Source organism: Prionailurus viverrinus, chromosome E3 (assembly GCF_022837055.1).
Source record: "Prionailurus viverrinus isolate Anna chromosome E3, UM_Priviv_1.0, whole genome shotgun sequence".
NCBI classification, from domain to species: domain Eukaryota; kingdom Metazoa; phylum Chordata; class Mammalia; order Carnivora; family Felidae; genus Prionailurus; species Prionailurus viverrinus.
This window is the reverse complement of record NC_062576.1, coordinates 628787-650543: the sequence shown is the minus strand read 5'-3', so window position 1 is coordinate 650543 and position 21757 is coordinate 628787. Positions and strand designations below refer to the sequence as shown.

General features: G+C 61.2%; 1 protein-coding gene and 1 long non-coding RNA gene across 2 annotated transcripts in view; one reads left to right on the top strand and one right to left on the bottom strand.

Moving 5' to 3' along the window:
• LOC125154464 (uncharacterized) overlaps positions 1-21757 on the top strand; it is a 104984-nt gene that overhangs the window by 14062 nt on the left and 69165 nt on the right. The gene's annotated exons all lie outside the window — the stretch shown is intronic.
• Positions 15353-17184, bottom strand: FOXL3 (forkhead box L3). The gene is made up of 3 exons (XM_047838811.1): positions 17078-17184; positions 16517-16685; positions 15353-16214 (listed from the first exon to the last, which is right to left on the bottom strand). The coding sequence occupies exons 1-3, from the start codon at positions 17182-17184 to the stop codon at positions 15810-15812; spliced, it is 681 nt and encodes a 226-aa protein (XP_047694767.1). The 3' UTR covers positions 15353-15809.

Sequence of the window (21757 nt, the reverse complement as noted above, 5' to 3'; positions counted from 1 at the left end):
GGGTTTATGCCAGAGAAATCCGGGGCGGAGCAGCTAAGCAGCCGCTGGGCGCATTTGTCTGTCAGAGAAGTCCAGGTGGGTGCTGTGGGGCTGGCTGGGGGTCAGGGGACCCCGTCCTGTAGCTCGCTCACCCTCCACAGATGGCTTCCGTCTGAGTTCTTCGGGAAGCCGGCAGGCGGTGGGACGGGGTCGGTGGGGGAGGAAGCCTATTCCTCCCGCTTGAGGATCCGACCCGGAGGGGGTGCATGCAGCTTGTGTCCCGGCCTTTGAGCCAGAGCCTGGTCACAGGGTCCCACACCACGCAAGTGGCGATCAGGGGCCCAAGCGACATCCCCACTGTGGCCGGAGAGGAGCACGCAGGGCTTGAAGGCCAGGCCTGCCCGCTGCAGCTCCAAGGCCTACGTGCGCTGGCCCCGGGTCACGCCGGGCGGAGATACAACCCCTGCGTGGATAGGGACGTGCTCTTCCCCGCCCGCCCTCTGCCCTTGGACTCCTGTCCTCTGGGCGCTCAGCGCCACAGGCCGGCCACGGGTCAGACCGCAGGGTCCACGTCATGCCGACCACGGCCAGCTCTCCAGCACCTTCCCCCAGCTGGAACCGTGCTTGAGTGCTGGGGGGGACGGTGCCGCCATAGCGTGTGGCCGGCTGCTTCCGGAACTGCTGACCCCCAGGGGCCGTCGGCTGAAGCTCCAGTCTTTGCCCGTGGGAGCAGGAGCAGAGAAAGGCGTCTGTGCAGATGCTCCTGAGCTGTGCCCCCTCCGCCCGGGCTTGGCAGGCGGCCAGTCCCTCTTCTCTCGGCCGCCTCGTTCCTTCCATCTGGGAGTGTTTTCCGGGGTGTGGCCAGCCAGGCGACCCTGTGCCCTGTGCGTTGGCCTCTCCCGCTCACGGGTTCTGTCCGCCTCTGAGATCGCCCCGGGTTTTCTCGACACTGTTTCCATGTGAGTTTTAGAATGGGCCCTCAATTTACAAAACAACAAGAAGGAGCTACCTGCTGAGATTTTTATTGGGATTGCACTGAATCTACAGGGTAGTTTTCAGGGAATCGGCAGTTTTCAGCCCCGGGTCTTCCAGCCCTGAACTTGCGACACGCTCTCCCTTTACCGCCCAGCTCCTCCCGGTAACGTCCGTGCTCCCCGTGCTCCTGTGTGTATGAAACAGTCGTGAGGGGCGTTCCTGCCACGCTGTGCAAATACAGCCGACCAAACACAACAGTCTGTGTGTAGTCTTTCGCTTTTCTGCATAGGAAGCCACGTCGCCCGCGATGTGACTGTCCCTTCCTTTCCTGTTTCTGTGCCTGTGAGTTCCTCCTGCGGCTCGCGCTCCGGCAACAGCGTGCACACCCTGAGTAGGGCCGCCTCCCTTCCCGTGCCGGGGCATCTGCATTTTGTATTTACTGTCTTCCTGCCAGTTCGGGTCCTCTCGATCCTTGAGTTTGCATCTCTGCACCTCATCCGACGTCGAACGTGACAACCTCGTGTCTCGACCCAGCGACTGGGCCGGCCGACGTTTCTGTTGGGACCTGTTTGGAGCTGCAGACGGGGCTCGGGTCTGCCGTTCCGAGGTGCCCCTCTGTATCTCTGCGCGTCTGCCTCGTACAACGTCAGTAAAGTCGCATCAGCGGACGTCCTGCTGGCTCGTGTTGTCCTGGCCCGGGTCCCTGCTGCTTTGCTTCTGACCCTTCTGTGACCTTGTGCTTAGACTGGTCTTGTGAGTGTCGCTGAGTTTTCAGTCCCTTTAACTTAGATGTGACGTACGTCAACTCTCTTACTGTCCGCTTTCCCTTTCGCCTCTCTGGGTTTTGCTCCCTTTTTTTTCTTGATTTCTTTTGAACGGATCAAATGTTTTCTTAGCTTTGATTTCTTTTGAACGGATCAAATGTTTTCTTTTTTTTTAATTTTTTTTTCTTTCAACGTTTTTTATTTATTTTTGGGACAGAGAGAGACAGAGCATGAACGGGGGAGGGGCAGAGAGAGAGGGAGACACAGAATCGGAAACAGGCTCCAGGCTCTGAGACATCAGCCTAGAGCCTGACGCGGGGCTGGAACTCACGGACCGCGAGATCGTGACCTGGATGAAGTCGGACGCTTAACCGACTGCGCCACCCAGGCGCCCCTGGATTGCACATTTTATTATTTTTTTTTAAATTTTTTTTTTCAACGTTTATTTTATTTTTGGGATAGAGAGAGACAGAGCATGAACAGGGGAGGGGCAGAGAGAGACGGAGACACAGAATCGGAAGCAGGCTCCAGGCTCTGAGCCGTCAGCCCAGAGCCCAACGCGGGGCTCGAACTCACAGACCGCGAGATCGTGACCTGGCTGAAGTCGGACGCTTAACTGACTGCGCCACCCAGGCGCCCCATGAACGGATCAAATGTTTTCTTAGCTCTTGCCTTCTGTTAACTTGTTAGCGAAAACACTCCTTGTTACGGCTACTCTGGGAATACAAATATATTGTTGACCTGCTCTTGTCTGTTGCCCTCCCCCGTCTGGCTGCAGCCTCAGAGCCTTCGACTCCCATCCCCTCAGAGCTGTCCCTTTGTCATGATTACCGGGTGACGCAGCTCCACGGGACAACGTGAGCGCTGGATGCCCGCTCGCACTCGCCCCTGGTCGGCCACATGGGTGTCCCCGCTGCCCCGTCCCTGGTCACCTGCGTCGGTGTCCCTCCTGCTCCATCCGGCCCCATTGCCTTCCTGCCGGCATGGACTTTTGTGCTAGCAGCCCTCCAGTCGAGTTGCCTTCCCCCCTCAAGGCCAGACTTACGTAAAGTCCGGGTTCTTCTGTAAAAATTAAACCTGACATCCTTCGGGAAGAATGCATAAAGATGACGACTCTGGGGCCAGGATGCCTGTGTCCAAACGCTGGCCTCACAACCCGCAGACTGTGTGACCTTGGGCATGGGCTCCACCTCCTGTGCCTTGGATTTCTCATCTGTAAAGTGGGGTGATGTGGCACCAACTGGGTAGGGCTGTTGGGACCGTTCAATGAGTGAACATGGGCCCAGCGCCTGTAACAGCATGTCAGAAGCTCTGAGCAGGGAAAGCCACCATTACCATGATCGTTATTTTGGGTGACACCCCGTGAGCTGAGTCAGAAAATAAAGCCATGGTTACGGGCCATATAATCAGCAAGTTCAGGGCCCACGTGGTGAGGAAAGGCAGTGTTCGAGGTCCGTCCTTCTGCATTGCCGGGGTGCTGTGGGCAGGCACACTCTTTCCCAAGGGGAATGAGGGGCTGTTGGAACCCCTTCTGCGAGGTGCTGTGATCCAGACAGGAAGGAAAGGGGTTTGAGAGTCAGAAACCATGGGCAGGCGGTGAGAGTCCTCAGGTGGCCTAGCCTGGACGGAAGGGCAGCGGGGAGTCTTCCCGAAGGAGGCAGCCTGAGCACTGAGTCTCAGAGCACAGTGTCCGGTGGCCAGGCTGCAAAGGCAGGTGCCTGAACAAGGGACTAATGTTTGGCTCCTTAGCAGACAGCAGAAAGCCGGGAGCCAGGCTCAGCTCGGGAACCCGGAGGACGCCTCAGTGAGGGGTCGGGGAGCAGGGCACGGCCAGGGTCTCTTGAGGCTGAGACAGGGAAGGGGCCACTTTGATCTATTTATTTATGTTGAGAGAGAGAGAGACAGCCTGACCAGGGGAGCAGAAGAGACAGAGGGAGAGAGAGAGTCCCAAGCAGGATCCATGAGGTCAGCACAGAGCCCGACGTGGGCCTCGACTGCACGGACCATGAGATAGCGACCTGAGCTGAAATCAAGAGTCAGACGCTTAACCGACTGAGCCACTAGGGTGCCCCGGGGCTGTGATTTTTAAAAGTGTTTTTAATGCTTGTGTTCAGTAACACATTTGACACACACACAGACTGTGTGCATCATCTCATGGGAGGATAATGTTATATACAAAGTGTATCTGAAGCCTGTCACACCTGTGAGGCTGGAGCCCCACCTCCCTCATAAGCCGCTAGGCCCTGGGCCGGATCCTGTCGGTCGGGGGCCCCAGGGGAGAGGAGGAGACCCAGTGCCTGGGAAGGTCTTGGCTGAGGAGAGACGGGCCGGTGGAGCTGAGCTTTATGTCCAGAGACGACCTCCCCGGCCCCTCAGGGATGATCCCAGGATGTGTGCTGTTGGTGGGGCATTTGGAAAGTTCTTGTGTCCCGGCCTGTGTTTGTGACGCATCCTGGGTTCGGGTCAGTCCCACGGATGCAGGACCCACACCGGCCACAGTCACTGTGTCCTGGGAGGCTACAAAGGCTGGGTCTGGGGTGAGGGTCCATCAATCTCTAGGTGATTATGGACGTGATTTCTTCCCGGTTCCCTGCGCTCCAGTGACCGGCACGGCCCCGCCCTAAATTACATCTCAATCAGTGTAAAAAGGCGTTTGACATTTCCCTTGATTTATGTACTAACCTTTACATTCAGCGGGGCGGCGTGCTGATTGCTTTCCTCGGCCTCATGGTGCTGGCTCCTCGGGTGAGCTCACCGTGGAGACCCCTGCGAGACCCCAGCCGCTGCCTGCCCTGGGAGGAGACACTCCTGCGGGATCTGGGCCCTCGCAGGAGCCACTGAACACACGTCTTGGCACAGAAAGACTGGGAGAAGCCGCCGGGTTTGCACCGATGTGAGCCGGTCGTGAGGGCAGCGACAGACCCGTCTGGGAGTGAGGGAGCGTGAGGTCCCGGAGACCCCTGCGCGTGCCTGTTCTGCCCTCCCCAGCCGCCTGTCACTTGGAGGGTGAGACACGCCCCCCCAGACACATCCAGAGAACCCATGCTTTGCACACTCGTGTGCACACGCACAGTCACCAGCAAAACCTGCACTATGCACGGTTGCACGTGGATGCACAATAGTGCGCACTCAGAGGAGCACACGGTCGCAGGTACACGCTCATATCCTCAGGCACAAACCGGCCCTCGGCACACCCCGTGTTCACACTCACACTGAGAACGCCACACTGGTGAACAGATGGTGGGAGAAGCCCCTTCTGCTCCAGATCCAGAGCGCCTGGACAGACAGGGCTGGGCATCACGCCTGCCGGGAGGGGCCGGGCCGGGGTCAGCAGCTGGTCCTCGACACGCGGCCCGAGCCAGACTCTGCAGCAAATGTGTCGGCAGTGACCCCGGGGAGCCCGGCAGGGGATGGGGCGGGTGGGCAGTGGTGTAAGTGCAAAAGTTGAAGCGCAGGGAGCCGGTGTTGCCTCAGCTCAGCCGTGTGGCTGGAGGGGCGGGAGCCCCAGCTGAGTCTGCCCTGCCTCCTCTGTTGGACGGGAGGCTGTGTCTGCGTGGGCTCGCCCGCTGCCGTGCCCACCCTGGCTGTGCCGGCTCTGAGCCTTTCTTATGGTTGGGGTGGCCATCCCTCCAGCCCCCCCCCCCCCCGCCCCCGCCCTTCTCTTCCCAGCTGGCCGCCCGGGTCAGTGCGGTCCTGGCCTCGGCAGCAGGGTCGTGTCCTGGGGGGGCCACCCTCTCTCTGGGACACAGGGTGCGGCAGAATCGTCTCCACCCCTCCCCCGACGTGTGAGTCTACAGACCAAGCCCCCAGTGCAGGGCGGGGGCAGGCGGGCAGCACAAGGGTCTTAACTACCCGAATGCCCTCTTGCAACTGCCCCAGCTGCAGGGAGACCAGGACTGTGGTTCCCACACCCTGTCACGCATCAGAAGGTTTGTGAGAATGCAGATTCCAGGGCCACCCTCAGCTGTGCTGATTCAGAACTTGTGGGAGAATCTGCATTTCTTTCCCAGGGGGTTCAGACTCAGTGGCCTGTGGGCCAGGCTTCCACCCTGTGCTTGAGCATGAAGGCCTTTAAGCTGCTATGTCTGTCCCACTGGTCATGATTCTTGCATTAGGGATATATTTCTTGGGCTAAAGCATTTATCCCCCGTTGAGGAGCAAATATCGAAACACGTGTATAAACAAGGCTCCTTCAGTCGGGAGTGTTAGAATCGCAAATCAAACTACCTTGAGCCCCGTAGAGTGTTACTGGCATAGATAACTGCAAGGTAATGGCTGCAGGCGTGGCTGGATCTAGGTGTTCTCCTGCTGTCAAGGATCTGTCTCCCCATCTTTTTGCTCTGCTTCTGAGTGTGCTGCGTATTCTCCAGTGGGATTTTCTTAGGCAAGGGCGAGATGGCCGTATGTAGCCACATATAGTTCAAGTCGTGTTCTACCTGCCTTCTTGCCCACTGTTTCAGCAAAGGCCCTGGGACTGGGGTTTCTTCAGTTGTGGGGGGGTCTTGTGACCCTCCCTACACCGATCTCTGTGGCCAAGGGGAAGAAGTAATCTGACTGAGGAAGTCTGGATCCATTCAAGGATGAAGGGTGTGCCAGGTGGCCATAGGTGGGAGGGTCTGTCCCCAAGGGAGCAGGGTGGGGACAGCCAGCCACAGGGACTGATTGCAGTGATGATCCTCTGGGCAGAACAGACCTTCTTCCGTCGGAGGTGCGGGCTCCTCCGAGCAGATGCTGCTTGCCCCAGTTCTGGCCTCAACATGGCACCCTCCCCACCAGCGACACCCTGCTCTGGGAGGGTCCGGGCCCCTTGGTCTGCTCCTCCTGCCGAAGCCCCCGGGTGCTAGGGGAGAGCTCCAGAGGCAAGAACGGCAGCCAGAGAGGCAGATCCAGAAAGAGCCAACATAGGACGCATAGGCTCGAATCCAGGATGGACCAGGAGTGCTGCCGAGGGACACAGGCGTCTGCAGCCACCCCTTGTCCCACGGTCTGTGACGTGAGGCCCTCAAAGGGCCATTGGTGGGGGACAAAGAACCACACAGACCCACCTCTTTTCTCAGCCTCTCATCTGTAGAGGGGTCAAATCCGGCCGCCCGGCCTCTTTTGCTTCAAGTGCTGTGGGCAGTGCCTGGGAGGGCCCCTCGTCTCTAGGACTGGACTATGGGGTCCCGAGTGCTGGCCCTGAGGGGGGCGGCCAGAAGTAGAGCACAGGTGTCCCCAGCAGCCCCGCCGGGACTGGCTCACAGACAGGGTGGACCACAGTGGACATTCCACGCGCGGGGCACTGGGCTTCTGGGGCTGGGCCTGGCCCCGGTCTCCCAGCCTGGCCCAGACCACCCCCTCCGCCAGCCCTTCGTGCCCGGGTGCTGGGATCTGCCGGTCTGCCCCTCTAGGCTGACGGGAGGACACAGCAGCCGGTTTCCCGGACAGCATCCGGCCAAGTCAGTTAATCTAAACAGAAAACAGCGGGGAAAAATTGTTCCCAGCTTTTCAGCAACCGCACACACATGTGCCTGGCTTGTCTTCGTGTCTGGAGCGTCCTGCCCTGTGGGCCCAAGGCCCTGCAAGAGGCAAGGACGTGCGTGCACTGAGCACCTACCGAGGGCAAGGTTGCCAGGAAGTCGGATGCCTCCAGGAGGAGGGGGGGGGGGCGGGGGGCAGCACAGCTCCTGGCCCTGCCTCTGTGGGGGGGTGGAGGCCAGGGACCCACCCGGAGCCATGCGGCCCTGGCACATCCCTCTGAGGCTCTGCTCCCTCGTCTGTGTCGCCGGGGCAGATGAGGTGTCCCTGTAAGTGCTGCTTGCTCTCTCACTTGAGTACGTGCCCCAGTAGCTTTGTTCCGCCCACGGGTGCCGGGGGCCTGGACAGAGGAGACTTGTGTTGCACCATGGCTTGAAAGCCAGACGGCGTTTTGCGAGCCCGTGAGGGTGGAAGAGGGCTTTTGGGAGAGGCAGCTCCAGGTGTCAGGGCCCGCGGGTGCCACGGCAGCAGGGAGGTCAGCCCAGCACCCGGTGAGATGCCTGTTCTCTCTCTGAGCCCGTGCATTTCCCGTGGTGGGTGCTGCGTGCATGTGTGCAAACACGTGCGTGTGTGCCTGTGCACCGGACCTCCCTGCGAACACAGCTCCCCGGCCTGGGCAGTCTGGCTCTCCTTGTCGTCCTGTGCCTGTCTGGCCAGCAGAGACCAAGCGGCTTCTCGTGGGCGCCCCGGAGTCCCCACCGCGTGCAGGTGCCCAGAGCCCGGACCTGTGTCTTCGAGGGAGGCAGCTGCACTGCCACCCGGAGGCACCAGGCTGGCCTCCCGTGTTTCCTTTCCCTGTGTGTGGAGAGGGGCCCCAGCTGTGCCGCTGCCGGGCCCACTGGCCCCCAATGTGCCGCCCCTTTGCCCCGACTTCTTGCTGGGTAGCAGAACTCCCTGCTCTCTGTCCTCCAGGGTTCCTGCCACCGTGGCCCGTAAGAAGGGGGTCTAGACCAGGAGCCCCAGGGGCCCTGGCTCTAGGTCCATCCGTGTTTGCCGAGTGCCGCACGAGGCTCCAGGCCCGGGGCTGGCGGCTGGCCACAGGCACTCCCCGAGGGACTGAGCCGGGCAAGGACGGCTGGGAATGGCCGTCACACCCTCGCCGTCTGGGATCAGCTCCCGTGAACCAGCGTATGAGGGCGCTGCTCTAACGCTCATGTCCTTGCTCCAAACCCAGGAACAAAAACCGCGGTGTCTCTCAAACCCAGAAGCTCAGCGGCTTTGGAGGGTGAGGATAGGCGGTTGTGTGAGTCCTGGGCTCACGGGAACGGGAACGAGGTGGAGTGCTCGCGGGTCCCCCGGGGACCAGGTGGGCGCAGTGAGCTTGGGGATGTCCAGCGGTTGCTAGGAGCGCCTGACAGGGCACACGGGGAAGTGCGCGAGACGGGGAAGTGCGGCGGCCAGCGGTCGGTGTGGCAGCTTCCCCACGGGGCTCGCACCGACAGCTAAATCAGCTCAGATGTTCCCACTCAATTTCCTTTTCTTCGGAAACCACGTGGCTGTGTGACTGTACTTCATTATAAATCTAATTCTGCTGTCTCGGTTGAGCGAGCTCACATCTCGTGTGGACCCCGTCTCAAGTGGCCTAAAGCTGGAGAAACGCAGCCAGGCAAGAGCGCGCGGGGCCGTTAATTCTCAGTCGGCCGGACGCGGCCTGACAGGCTCGCCTTCCCTTCCGGGAGCTTCTCTAGAGCAGCGGGCGCTCGGGCAAGGCCCACCAGCAAAGAGGCACTTGCGTGTTTAGAGGGATGGAAACTGTGATGTTGCAAATGTTCGCGGGTTGTTAACTTGGCTGGATACAAAATCAAGTCACAGGTGATAGACCGCGTGCGCCGTCCCCTCCCCCAGGTTCCTCTTGGAGTGTTTACGGCCCAGGCTCATCCCCGTGGGGAGGGAGAGGCGGTTCTCATGTCCCCTGCTTAGAAGGCAGGGAGGGACCTGGGAAGATGGGCTGCACAGGTCCATGCTGCCTCACATTCCCACATTTGAGGTCTCTGGCCCTTGCTCAGGGGTCAAATGGTGGCCACAGCTGGCAGACGGTGGGGCCCCAGTCTGATTACATTTCACCTCTAGCCCGGAAGGTGTTATTACACCCTCGGCTTGGCATCCCAGGCACCTGGATGGGTTAGGGTGGACTGAGGACCTGCCTCTGCCCCAACAAGCTCTGTGAGGCATCTCTGAGCCCCAGTTTCCTCCCCTGTGAAATGCAGCTTGGGTCTGCCCCCTCCCTGCCCTCAGCCACCTGCCTAGGGCACAGAGCAGGGGGCATCCTGGGAAGAGGCAGGTAGGGGCAGGCTCCCAGGGATTGTGGGGACCCCGGGCGCCTGGCCCTGTACTCTCCCACCTCCCAGAGTGACCCCAGCTGTCACACTCCTGCCTGGCCAGTGACCCTGGGGCCCTCCAGACAAGCTGCCGACAGGTGTGGTCGGACCCCAGAAGCTCACACCCCACGTCACCCTCTCTCTGCCTCACCCATGAGATGGAGGGAGTCACCTGACCCACTTCGTATGGCTCGGGGATCCTCAGAACAGTGCCCAGCATGTGGGAAGCCCCCAGCAAAGACCAGCACCTGCTGGTACTGTCGTCTGGGCTGGACCCCGACTGCCAGGCCGGGGTCTGCGGGGTGAGCACAGCTGACCTGTGAATGATGAGATGCCCTTCCGCCTGCCCCCCAGGAACTTCCAGGCCTTTGTCATCTGTGGGGGTGGGTGGGGCTGCCCACTTGGCCGGAAGGCAGAGTGCCCCCGCCCTCCCCACCAGGGTCCTGCATCAGGGGGGCCCTTTCCTGTCCTCACACATACTCTGGGCGGACGTCCTCTGAGAGTGGGTTGTTGTGGGGTCTCGGCCTGGTCACTAACCCTTGAGGATTTTCCTCCCCAGCCCTGCCTTCAACCTCATTTTGTCAGATGAGCACCCCTCTCCGGGGGAGCTGCCCCCTCGCCCCCTCGGACACCTGTGTGGTGAGTCCATGGCCTTGATGTAAAGTCTCACTTCTGGTGGGAGGCCCCTTGCAGTCAGCCTCTGGTGCCTGGGGCAGTGGCTGCACCAGGAGTGAAAGCCAAGGGCCTCCCTCCCCCCCTCCCCTGCGAGGCCAGGCCCCCTCAGGCCCTCCCATGGCCCTCTGCCCCCCCTGTGAGGCCAGGCCCCCTCCCTCAGGCCCTCCCATGGCCCTCCCCACACCTCCCCTGCGAGGCCAGGCCTCCTCCCTCAGGCCCTCCCATGGCCCTCCCCCCATCCCCTGCGAGGCCAGGCCCCCTCAGGCCCTCCCACGGCCCTCCCCACACCTCCCCTGCGACGCCAGGCCCCCTCCCTCAGGCTCTCCCATGGCCCTCCCCCCATCCCCTGCGAGGCCAGGCCCCCTCCCTCAGGCCCTCCCATGGCCCTCCCCCCCCCTGTGAGGCCAGGCCCACTCAGGCCCTCCCATGGCCCTCTTCCCCCCCTGCGAGGCCAGGCCCCCTCCCTCAGGCCCTCCCACGGCCCTCCCCACACCTCCCCTGCGAGGCCAGGCCCCCTCCCTCAGGCCCTCCCACGGCCCTCCCCACACCTCCCCTGCGAGGCCAGGCCCCCTCCCTCAGGCCCTCCCATGGCCCTCCCTACTTGCGGCCTCCTTGGGCAGCTTAGATCTGCTCCAGATATGCTCCCGTGGCCAGGAGAGAGGTTTCAGCAGAGCTGGGTCAGAACCCCGGATGGGAAGCACGGAAGGACCCTCCACAGAGAGGCCATGTGTCGGGGACTTGGGGTGGGGGGCACAGAGGGACCGGGAGGGGACCCTTGCCCCAGGCAGGCCACTACCTGACCTCAGCCTGCAATGCTTCTTTTCAGTTACATACTTTTGGTAAGAAATAGGCCTTTAGGGGCGCCCGGGGGACTCAGTGGGTTGGGCGGCCGATTTTGGCTCAGGTCATGATCTCGCAGTTGACGAGTTCAATCCCTACGTCGGGCTCTGTGCTCAGAGCTCAGAGCCTGGAGCCTGCTTCCGATTCTGTGTCTCCCTCTCTCTCTGCCCCTCCCCTGCGTGTGCTCTGTCTCTCTCTCAAAAATAAGTAAAAAACATTAAAAAAAAAAGATTAAAAAATTTAGAAGTAGGCCTGTTTGGTCCCAGAGTCCTTGGCCTCCAGGTGATCTCACTGTTGTTGGGTCTGCACCCACACAGCCCAGCGTCTATCCCGGGGGTTGGCACCAGAGGAATTTCCGAGGGAGCCCAGACCCTGGGGTGGCAGGACAGGACGGGAGGTACCTGTGTCCTTGCACCCAGCTCAGTGCTGAGGGCCTCAGCCCACAGTGCAGGGATGAGGCAGAGAGGGCAGTGCTGCCCAAGCCCCAGAATGGGAGGCCAGAGTAGACTCTGTGGAAGCCGTACCCGTGGGAGAAGGACAGCCCTCCGGGGCCACCCTGCCCCTCTGAAGGCAGACCCCACCCCTGCCTGCCTGTGGCAGCGCCCAGGGCAGATCTGGGGTACCAGGGAAGGAGCGGGGGCCTTGGGGGCTGCTTCAAGGAAGGGAGGTGCCCAGAGGACTTGCCCGGCCTGGGGGTCCAGCTTCTATGAGGCCCCTCAGAGCCCAGTGAGCCAGTCCCTTCCCTGACTCCCTCCCTGGGTCTGGGCTGAGCACATGGGGGGCGGAGGGGGGGAACGTGAGACGGAAGACAGACTTAGCAGTCGGGGTTCTGGGCGTGGCCTGGGCGTGGCACTACTCCATCTCAGCTGCGTCTCTGGGGGTTCTGGGGTGGCCCGTGCCACAGATACAGACCCCAGGGCTCCAGTGGGCAGGTGCCCTGTCTGAGCACACACACCTCGAGGCTCCCAGCCTGGTGCTGCTTCCGGGCCCCGCCCGGGGGGGGGGGGGGGCGGACCAGGACCACGGGTCCGAAGGCCTCCAAGGTCACTCTGGGACAGCCAACCGAGGCTCAGAAGATGCCAAGGAGGCCGGTGCTGACAGGAACTCCAGAGGACCCCTCCCCCCTTTGTACACCATTCTCACCAGCATCACCCACCGAGCCTGGACCTGCATCTTGGTTTCACCAGCACAAGATGGGACAGGTCGGGGACAGAGGTTTGAGAACGGGAGCAGGAGACACGCGGTGCGTGTGCTCCAGTAAGAGCCAGTGTGGAGGCCACATGAGCCAAGGCGAAGCGCCCGAACACGGGAGGGGGCTGCCCTGTAGGAGCTCCAGGTGCCAGAAAGAGCAGTGACAGACAGGCGAATGCAGGAGATGCGTTTCAGAGTCTCGAGAAACGGATGTTCCGCCTGGACTTGGGGGCTGGGGTCTTCTCATTCATTTCTCCCTGCCTATGTCCTCTCCAGCCACACTGGCCTTCTGCACGCCCCCAGCCCCACGTCCTTCCCACCTCGGGGGCTTGGCTCACCACCTCCCGCCGGGAATGCCCTTCCCCCCTGGCACACGTGCGCCTGCCCAGCCCGGAGGTGGCTTCCTGTGGGGCCCTGCCTGGCCACACTCTCTGAGCCAGCTGTGGAACCCCGAGTGCTCTCTCTCAGCACCCGCGAGCAGGCTTGCTTCCCAGCCCCGTGGAGGCGTGGGGCTCCCCGTACACGCTGCAGGGACACAGCCTGCTCACAGTTGCACCCCGGCACCTAGAACAGGGCTCCTGGATGTTTGTTGAATGAATGAACGAACAAATAGCCTCAGAACTGCTCAATAAAGGAAGGAAGGAATTTGAGGAGAGATGAGGCCTTTTCCCTGCTTCCCTGGGGGCAGATCAAGAGCCAACGGATGGCTTGGTGTGGAGGCCGCTGTCAGCCACGGGAGGCCTCCCTGGACCCCGAGGGCGGACATGGGGCAAGGGAGGGCACTGGGCACCCAAGTCCTGCCCCTGCTCCTGTCCCAGGGCTCTCTCTCTGTCCCCCCGAATGTGGGTGTGGTCTCCGTCGGTCTCCAGCCGCTGTGAGGAGGGACAGCCCCCCACAGGGGCTGGGTGAGGAGCAGCTCAGCCTGGATGCCGCCCAGCCGGGAACTTCGCTCGGCGCGATGGTGCTTTGCACACACCTCCCCTGAACTCCCGCACGGCAGCGCCTCCCAGCTTTGTTAATGGAAACCTGGTGATCCGTAACCGTGTGGCAGACATCTGCTCGGGGGTGATGTGGGGGTAATGTACGTATCGGTGATCAATCAGCGGATTTGCAAGAGAGGCATAAAGTCTTTAATTACAACGGCGCTGGGCGAGTCTGCGTGGTGGCAGTGGCATTTGAATAGGCCAGAGCCAGCCCTCACCCCTGCGATGTTGTCTGGTATTAAATGCCACTCACTCTGAGGGCTGGGAGACTTTGGGAAGTCGTGGGGTATCACACGCTGGCAAATTGAAAATGTCCCTTCGCGTTCGAGAACATGATTGATACCCTTTGCGAAACAAACGTAACACCTCCTGGCGCCCAGACCTCACCTGCCCGGAGCCACCCTTTTCGCCACCCGGTGGCCGGTGAGCGTCTGCCCCAGACCGCGTGCGCAGGGAGCACACGCTAACCGCCTGTCTGGCCCCCCAGGCGCACCCCCACCCCCCACCCCCCACCCCCCACCAAGGCTGGACCTTCTTCCGAAATTACCCTGTTTAGGACATAGGAATCTCCTGTTCGCCGTCAGGCTGTGCTCACCGGCACAAAACACAGGAAGAACACGGCTAGAACCCGAAAGATAAAACGCACATCGTATTCGCTTCATCGGTAGCAGAAAAAATACACCTTCGGACGCCGTGTGCCCCCCACTTATGTGTGACGGCACCAGCCGGGTCGCACCACCACCCAGGCCGGGTCGACTACCGTTAAAACGGCGCTCTCCGCACAACCGGCAAAGGGCCGTAAATAGCAGGCGTGCACACGGACGACACACACACGCACACACATGCACAGGGCCCCTCCGAGCCGCACGAGCCTTAGTGTGGAGGAAGCGTTAGCAGCCCAGCCCCAGAGCCACAGGCTGGACCCGCCTGCTCGCCGGGCCCCATCTGTAGCACAGGGAGGGGGAATCACGCGACCGTCAACCAGGGCCGGTGTGCCCGCTCCGGAGACAGCCCCAGACGGGGGGGCCAGCGCTGTGCCCGGCGGGCAGCAGGACCCACTGGTGTCGGGTGCCTTCCCAGGCAAGAGATCCGGCAGCAGGCGTGTTCGGAGAGGTGTCCTTGTTCCTGCTTTCCAGAGGGCTCCTTGAGGCAGGGCTCCCCTCCTCCCACGAGGTTGGCAGGCTGCCCCCTTGGCAAGGCCTGGCCAAACGGAGAGAGCGCGGGCGGGCAGGCGGTGGGCGCATCACCACCAGGGGTCATCTCCGGACTCAGGGACCAGGCGTTTCACAACATTTGCAAGCAACGGCCTTCTCCCCTCTTCTCAAAACAATGACGGCAACCCAAGGAGTCTGTACAGGGTGGACAAGTGATACTGTGGCGGTTTAACGATGTGTCTGAATCGGAAGCAAGCTAGTCCGAGTGAGTCCCTGCGTGGCTCTGTCTCTACCTCCTGCCTGCCTTCCTTTACTGGTCTGGGTTTTTCAGAGTCCGATAAAGCCCGACCATGTAATTCCCAGCTGAGACAGCCAGCCTTCTTGGGCGTGTTTTTGTTGTTTACGGAATTAGCCAATCATTGTCACCTAGTGGATCAGATTAGGTGTAATCCATACTAATGTTCAAATTAAGTCATGGAAAGCAATTAACTCTGCAAAAATGGGCTGGTGAAAAATGATAAGGTTGGTCAAATAGTTTCACTGTGCATAATTGTGTTTTTTAAGATGCCCGTCTCCACACGGTAATTAAATCATTTACATTTCAAATGGAGTGTACCCACCTCCAATGCCTGTAATTGTGCACTCCCTGATTGTACAGCTCAAGTGTAACAGAATCTGTCAGCCGCCTGCTACGTAGTGTCTGCTTTCTTGGGAGACCAGCCGGGCGGAACACGCGCCCAAGTAGGAGCTAACTCCCTGCTCCCAAGAACCAAGAAAAGTGTGCTTCCCCCCATGTTGTCCCAAATTTGGAGCCCCCCTTGCTCCTCCCGTCTTCCCGCCTTCTTTCCTGCATAAAACCGTGCACGGGATTTCTGAAGCAAGCAATCGTTGGATATTCTGTCCGCAACACAAATTGCGCTTAAACTTCCGATCACGTCGTCCGTAACAGGGCCACGGTCAAAAACTCGGGGACGACGTTCATGGGGTCAAGGAATATCTGGTTTCACCGTTTGCACTTTTAGCTCTGGGAAGATGCCCACCCACCTCGCCATCTGCATCCAGAGCTCACGGGCAGCTTCCAGGGTGTGGGGTCTGTGCAGCCAGTTCTCAGAAGACAGAGGGATGAGGTGCTGCCTTGTCTGTGAGTGAGTGTGGCCCCGAACCTGTATTCATATCCCTCAGAGTGGGGCTGCTCAGTGAATCTAGGGCAGGACCCCATGGGTCTTCCTGCAAGGGAACTTGTGAAGGATGAAGCCAGAAGACTGACCTCTTGTCCCTCCAGCCCATGCTGATGTTCGGCACGGAACACGAGTCTGCGGAAGTTAGCGGGATGTGGCAAAACCTGGCTTCTTGGCTGGAGGTGGGGCCGAAATCGCCCGGAAGCCCCGGGACCCACCGGGCGCCAGCCCGGCCTCATATGGTCCACAGGTGGAGGTTCATTGGCTGGGCCTCCAGCCGGGGTGGGGGGGGGGGGGGGGTTCTGCCCTCCTGCTGGCCGTACGGACCCTTGAGCCCCGCGAAAGGGCCCGGCGCGGACAGGATGTAGTCAATGCTGAACTTGATGCCCCTGTGCTCCTCCTTCCCCAGGGCAGCCGGGCTGGCAGGGGCGGGGGGCGGGCCTGGGGCTGGCTCAGGGGGCCCCTGCGGCCCCTCCGCGCCCCCCGCACGCGCCTGCCCCGCCCCCTCGCGCTTGGGGCCGCGGCGCCGGCGCCGCCTGCGATAGTTGCCGTTCTCGAAGAGGTCCAGCAGCGACTCGCAGCCGGCCGCCAGCGTCCAGTAGTTACCCTTGCCCTTCTCGTGGCCCTCCGTCCGAGGCACCTGCGGGAGAGGGAGGGGCTCCGCGGGGGGGAGGGGCTGGCTCCCGGCGCGCTCCCGCCCGCCCCTCCAGGCGTCTGGCTTCACCGGGGGGGGGGGGGGGGGGGGGCTCCAGGGTAGCCCCGGGGCAGGTGCCTGACCTTGGGGTGGGTGGCGCTGCTCGCGGGGCAGGTTGGAGGCTCGCTGCTCTACAGTCCATCCCCGCCCCCAGCCAGGGAGGACTTGGCCCAGGAGTCCCCAGGCCGAGGACACCCAGGGGCCGCTCCGGGGAGCGGGGTGGGGGGGCGGGGCTGATGGGGGCTCACCTTCACGAAGCAGCTGTTGAGGGACAGGTTGTGGCGGATGGAGTTCTGCCAGGCGCGCTGGTTGGCTCGGAAGTAGGGGAACTTGCGCGTGATGAAGTCGTAGATGCCGGACAGGGTCACCCTGCCCGAGGGGCTCTGCTGGATGGCCATGGCGATCAGCGCGACGTAGCTGCAAATAGGGGCGCGTGGGGCCACCCGGGGCTGAGGCGGAGGCCGCCCCCAGCGCCTGGAGGCCCCTCTGGCCAGCCTTTCCCTGGGCCAGGGGCCCCTCCAGACGGCGCGCGCCTCTGCCCCCAGGGCGCTCGGGGTTGCTGGGGGGACTGAACCCTGGAGCTCCCCGCTCCCCGCCTCTGCCCAGACCCCAGAAGCTCTCCCTCACACTTGGGAGTTTCCTCAGGGAGGCGGAGAGAGCCTTTCTGGCTACTTCTAAACGTGCAGATGCGTCCCGTCTCCCCGGCACTGCCCCGCCCCGAGAAGACAGCCATCCCGCCTCCCGGGCGCATCCTAGAGAAGAAGGTTGCTGGCCCCCAGGCTCCTACCCCCCCCCCGGCCCCGGGTCACCTGTACGCGGGCCTCGTGAGCCGCTTCTGCTCGTCGGAGCTGCCCACCGGGTAGTCGTCGGCGTCATAATTGAAACAATTGTAGGGATACTGCGAGCTGTCAAACATCTTGGCGCGCCCGGCACCCGCAGGGGCCACCGTGGCAGTTGCCGCCTCCTCCGTGCCGTCCGCCAGCCCGCCGGGTCTTTGCTGAGGTCCTGCTGGACGCGCGCCAGCCGCGTCTGCACTGTGGGCTGCTCTCCGCCTGAGCGGGGAACCTGGGCTTCTGGGGTCCCCCGCCCGCGCCCACCCCGTTCCCTCGCATCCAATCCCAGCGCGGGGGAGGCCCCAGCCACCGGCAAAGCTGCGGAGGGTTGCGGAGCGGGGCTTTTGGTGACCCTCTCTGACCGGCCCACGGACCCAGGGAGGAGGGAGCCGCGCGCCCGGGGTGGTCTGACGGGCGGGGCGCCACTCCCGCCTCCAGCCCCTGCCGCTTTGCTTTGCGTCGCCGCGCTCCGGCTCCCTCCGCTGGGCCCCAGAGTTCCAGGCAGAGTCGCTGGGCAGCCCTCCCGCACCACAGTCCCGAGCCCGAGCTGGGGCTCCTGGCAGGCTCCCTGCACTGGTGGAGGTCTCCTCAGAGTTCCCGGGTCTGTGCGCCATGAGGGCCCCTGCTGCCCCTGGCGAAGAAGGGCGGGCAGGCCCGCGAGGTGCAGCTGGTCCCCCAGCACACCCAGGGGGCTGTGCCCTCGCGCCTCCTAGCTTTGGTGCCACGGCTGGCTTCTGCTTGGGATGGGAAGCAGCCTGGGGCTCAAACACGTTCGATGACTCCGCGTAGTCCTATCAGACGTCAGAATTACAGACGCTGGGCTGCGGGAGCACAAGAGGGCACAGCCCCTCCTGAGAACGTTTCGGCAGTTTGTTAAAACACGAAAGTGACCGCAGTCTTAGCCGGCGATTACACTCTGAGCATTTATCCCAGAGACATGGAAACTGAGATTTGCACTAACACCTGTACACACGTGTTCACAGCAGCTCTTTTTGTCACAACCCCGCACGTCCCCGGACAGGGAAGTGGTTACACAGGCTGCGGTCCCTCCACGCCACAGGGCCCTCGGCCAAGCAGCCCGCCGTTGACACAGCAACAGCCTGGAAGGGTCTCCAGCTGAGCGCACAAGCCAGTCTCAAGGGCTCACAGACTACATGCTGCCGTTTATACGATGAAATGGAGAAACGGAGAACAGATAGTGGTTTCCAGAGGCTGGGGGGAGGGGGGCGCAGGCAGGAGGGAGGGGCCCCTGTGGCCTTGACACGCTGTGCGCGTCCTGACTGTGTCAGTGCGGGGGCCTTGGTTACGGGATTGTGCCTGGAGTTCTGCAAGATGTCACCGTAGGGGGAACCGGGTGAAGGGTCCATGGGATCTCTGTTTTATTTCTTGTGACATGTGGAATCTACAATTATCTCAAAATAAAAAGTTCAACTACATAACCCTGCAGTGGTCCTGGAGACCCTCTGCCTACCCCCCCACCCCCACTACCATCACGGCGCTGAGGCCCGAAGGGGCCACCCATGAGGAACAAACTCGAGACAGAGCGGTCACCAGTGGGTGCCAAAGACAGAGACTCCCATTGCCCCTGCCCGGCTGGGGCTTTTCTCTGCTGAATCCCCGTGTCTAGGCGTGCCCCCTGCCAGCCCTGTTCTTGTCTTTGTCCTTCCCTCCCTCCCTCCCGTCAGGCTCGGGCGTGTTTTCAGCTGGGTTCGGAGACTTGCTCTCCTGGGAGCCCCACAGTCAGGCAGGAGCAGTGGACACAGACGAGGTAGCAGCTGGCAGAGCTCCAGGCCTGCCCCCGTCCCGGCCAGCGAGGTCAGCCAGCAGCAGGGACCCTGCTCACTGGGGCTTACGCTAAGGACCTTGAAGCCTTTGTCACACATATGATGGACAAGCACGCAACAACCGTGGCCACTTCACTCCAGCCTTCCAAATCTCAGCGACTGGCTCCTGTGGCCACCGCAAACCCTAACCTCACAAGGGGCGGGGGGGGGGGTCCCTGAGCTGGAGGAACCCAGAACCCCCATGTTCCCCTTTTGCCTCACCTCTCGTGGGGAGCCGTCTCCTCCAGGCTGGGGCCACACACCTAGCCCTTTATACACCCATGTGTGCTGGCCCATCCTCTGGAAACGATCCCTTCCCCCCGGAAGGCCACATCCCGGCCTGTAGAGAAACAGATGACAAGGATCCCAGGCCCACAGCTGCTGAAGAGCAGAGCCCGAGTTTGAAACCAGTTGGAACTCAAGAGCTGGCATTCTCGAAGACCCACGCTCTGTCTGTGTGTCACTTCCAGGACCTGACGCAGAACGGCGTCAGAATAGCATGGCGTGGTGCGGCCGTCCTTCCCAGCTGCCGTCCGGGCTCCTTCACGTGGAGTGTGATTTGGTCCTAGACCGTCCTGGCGGGATGCTGCGACCCGTGTAAAACGGGCAGACACGCTCGAAGGGTTGGCCGCTTCTGGTGGAGTCTGTGTTTGGAGGTGCAAACCAGATCACCCTTCCGCGTCTGTGGGTCTGAGACCTTGTCTGGGGACCTGGCTCGTAGTCTGGTTCTGGCTCATCCCTTGGGATCCAGGAGCCAGCATCCCAGTCACCCGCCAGATGCTTTGAAACCCACCAGTGAGGACGAGCAGTCCATTTGAGCTCGAGAGACACAGAAGCCACCACCAAGGAGAGGACAGTTCTCGGAGCAACCGGCTGAACCTGCCTTCAGTCTGACGCCTCCCATGAGAAGCTAAGCCAGACATGGCCACCTGTTTCGTTTGGGCCCGTACATGCATATAAATGCCCAGCGCTCACAAGGACCAAAGTTTTCTCAACAACTCTCGTGGGCCAGGACTGCTCTGAGTTCTCTGTGTATCCACTCACTCAATCCGTTCACGACTCTGCGTGGACTGGCACGTGGCCTGGTCAGGGCATCAGTCGTGCCTTTCACCTCTCTCAAAAAAAGACGCAGAACGAGTCGCCGTACGCCGACAACACTGGTGATCTCTGTGGAGAGAACCAGCCATAGAAGCTTAGTTTTGACAAGGACCGTGCGTTTCTGGCGTAATAAACGTACTACGTGAATTCACGTTGATCACTGTTTCTATTCTTGTGGAACCAGTTGTCACAAACTGCGTGGCTTCGCTCGCCCCCCACTTGCTAGTCAAACTGCCGAGTCACGGCTGTTTCTGGACGGTCACAGAACCGAGGTTCCAGGGAAACGGGCCAGTCTGAGGGCAGAGCACCTGCTCACCTGGGCACAGCGGCCCCTCCCCGCTCTGGCCGGCAGGGGGCGTGGCGGCAGGTGTCGGTCTGGTCAGGGAGCCGCCTGGAAAGGGAGAAGCCTGCAGTGTCCCTCACCTCACCTCCACCGAGGTGCTGGGAGACCCCGTCTTGGACTTTCCTCCTGAGGTCGCAGGGGGCAGGCGGGGGGCCTTCGGAGCATTGAAGGAACGACATGCGTTGTTGGTCGATTGCGTAGAAAGTACTGGTTGGTCAGTTAGGAAATTTTCTAACAGATTTGGGGGTCTTAGAATTCTGAAACATGTGCTTGACTTACTTTAAAATTAACTTATTTATTCGGGGCCTGGCAGTGAGAAGGAAGGGTTCTCTGATCTTGAGCCAAAACGTCCTGAAAAATACTACTCATGATAGTAACATCAGCAGCAAACGTGGACCAGCAACGTCCTAAGATTTTTTTTTTACATATATTAACTGACTTACTTCTCAGGACGGCCCCTCGAGTAACCCTCCTGGCCATTCCTGGCTCACAGTGTCCCCCCACGTCACACTATCTGTGTGTGGTGGGGAGGGGGTTTGAACCCAGGCCCTCCAGGAAGGTGACAGCAACTGCGGGTGTCAGAAGGCGGCCTGGGGCACGCCCACACGTGTGTCCAGGGGGCTGTGGGAGGACACGGAATGGGAGTGTGCAGGGAACCTGGGGGCACCAGCCGCGGGAACCCTGTCCGAGACCAGCGTTAGCGCCTCGGTGGGCCTCACCACCACACCCAGAGTGGCAACGCAGTGCTCGATAAACTCGTATTTGGAGCAGAGGGAAAGAGGGTGGGGAGGGGGAGGGGAACACAGGGCTTTCAGAGGGTCTCCGGAGCATCTTGTTACAGCTTGCTCATGATTGCAAGTTGTTACAGAAAGTTTAAAAGATACAGAAAGGTATGAAGATAAAAATCATGTGCTGGAACATATCCTTTCGATTTCGGAAGGCAGGAACCATACCAACACGTAGTATTCTTCAAGAATTCGATTTTTCACGGTAAAGAGTGTTGAACGTGGGGCGCCTGGGTGGCTCAGCCGGTTGAGCGTCCGACTTCGGCTCAGGTCACGATCTCACGGTTTGTGGGTTCGAGCCCCGCGTCGGGCTCTGTGCCCACGGCTCGGAGCCTGGAGCCTGCTTTGGATTCTGTCTCCTCCTCTCTCTGCCCCTCCCTATGTGCGCTCTGTTTCTCTGTCTCTCAAAAATAAATAAATGTAAAAAAAAAAAAAAAAAAGAATGTTGAATGTGTCAGAATTCGCGTATAAGTCATATTTTAAACGCAAATAATTTCTTGGGGCGCCTGGGTGGCGCAGTCGGTTAAGCGTCCGACTTCAGCCAGGTCACGATCTCGCGGTCCGGGAGTTCGAGCCCCGCGTCAGGCTCTGGGCTGATGGCTCAGAG

Excerpts from the sequence above, each read along its gene's own strand:
- FOXL3 (XM_047838811.1), bottom strand. The coding sequence starts at position 17,184 with ATGTTTGACAGCTCGCAGTATCCCTACAATTGTTTCAATTATGACGCC. Across the intron at positions 16,686-17,077 it reads CTCACGAGGCCCGCGTACAG|CTACGTCGCGCTGATCGCCA; the intron begins GTGACCCGGGGC and ends CCCTATTTGCAG. Across the intron at positions 16,215-16,516 it reads TCAACAGCTGCTTCGTGAAG|GTGCCTCGGACGGAGGGCCA; the intron begins GTGAGCCCCCAT and ends CCTCTCCCGCAG.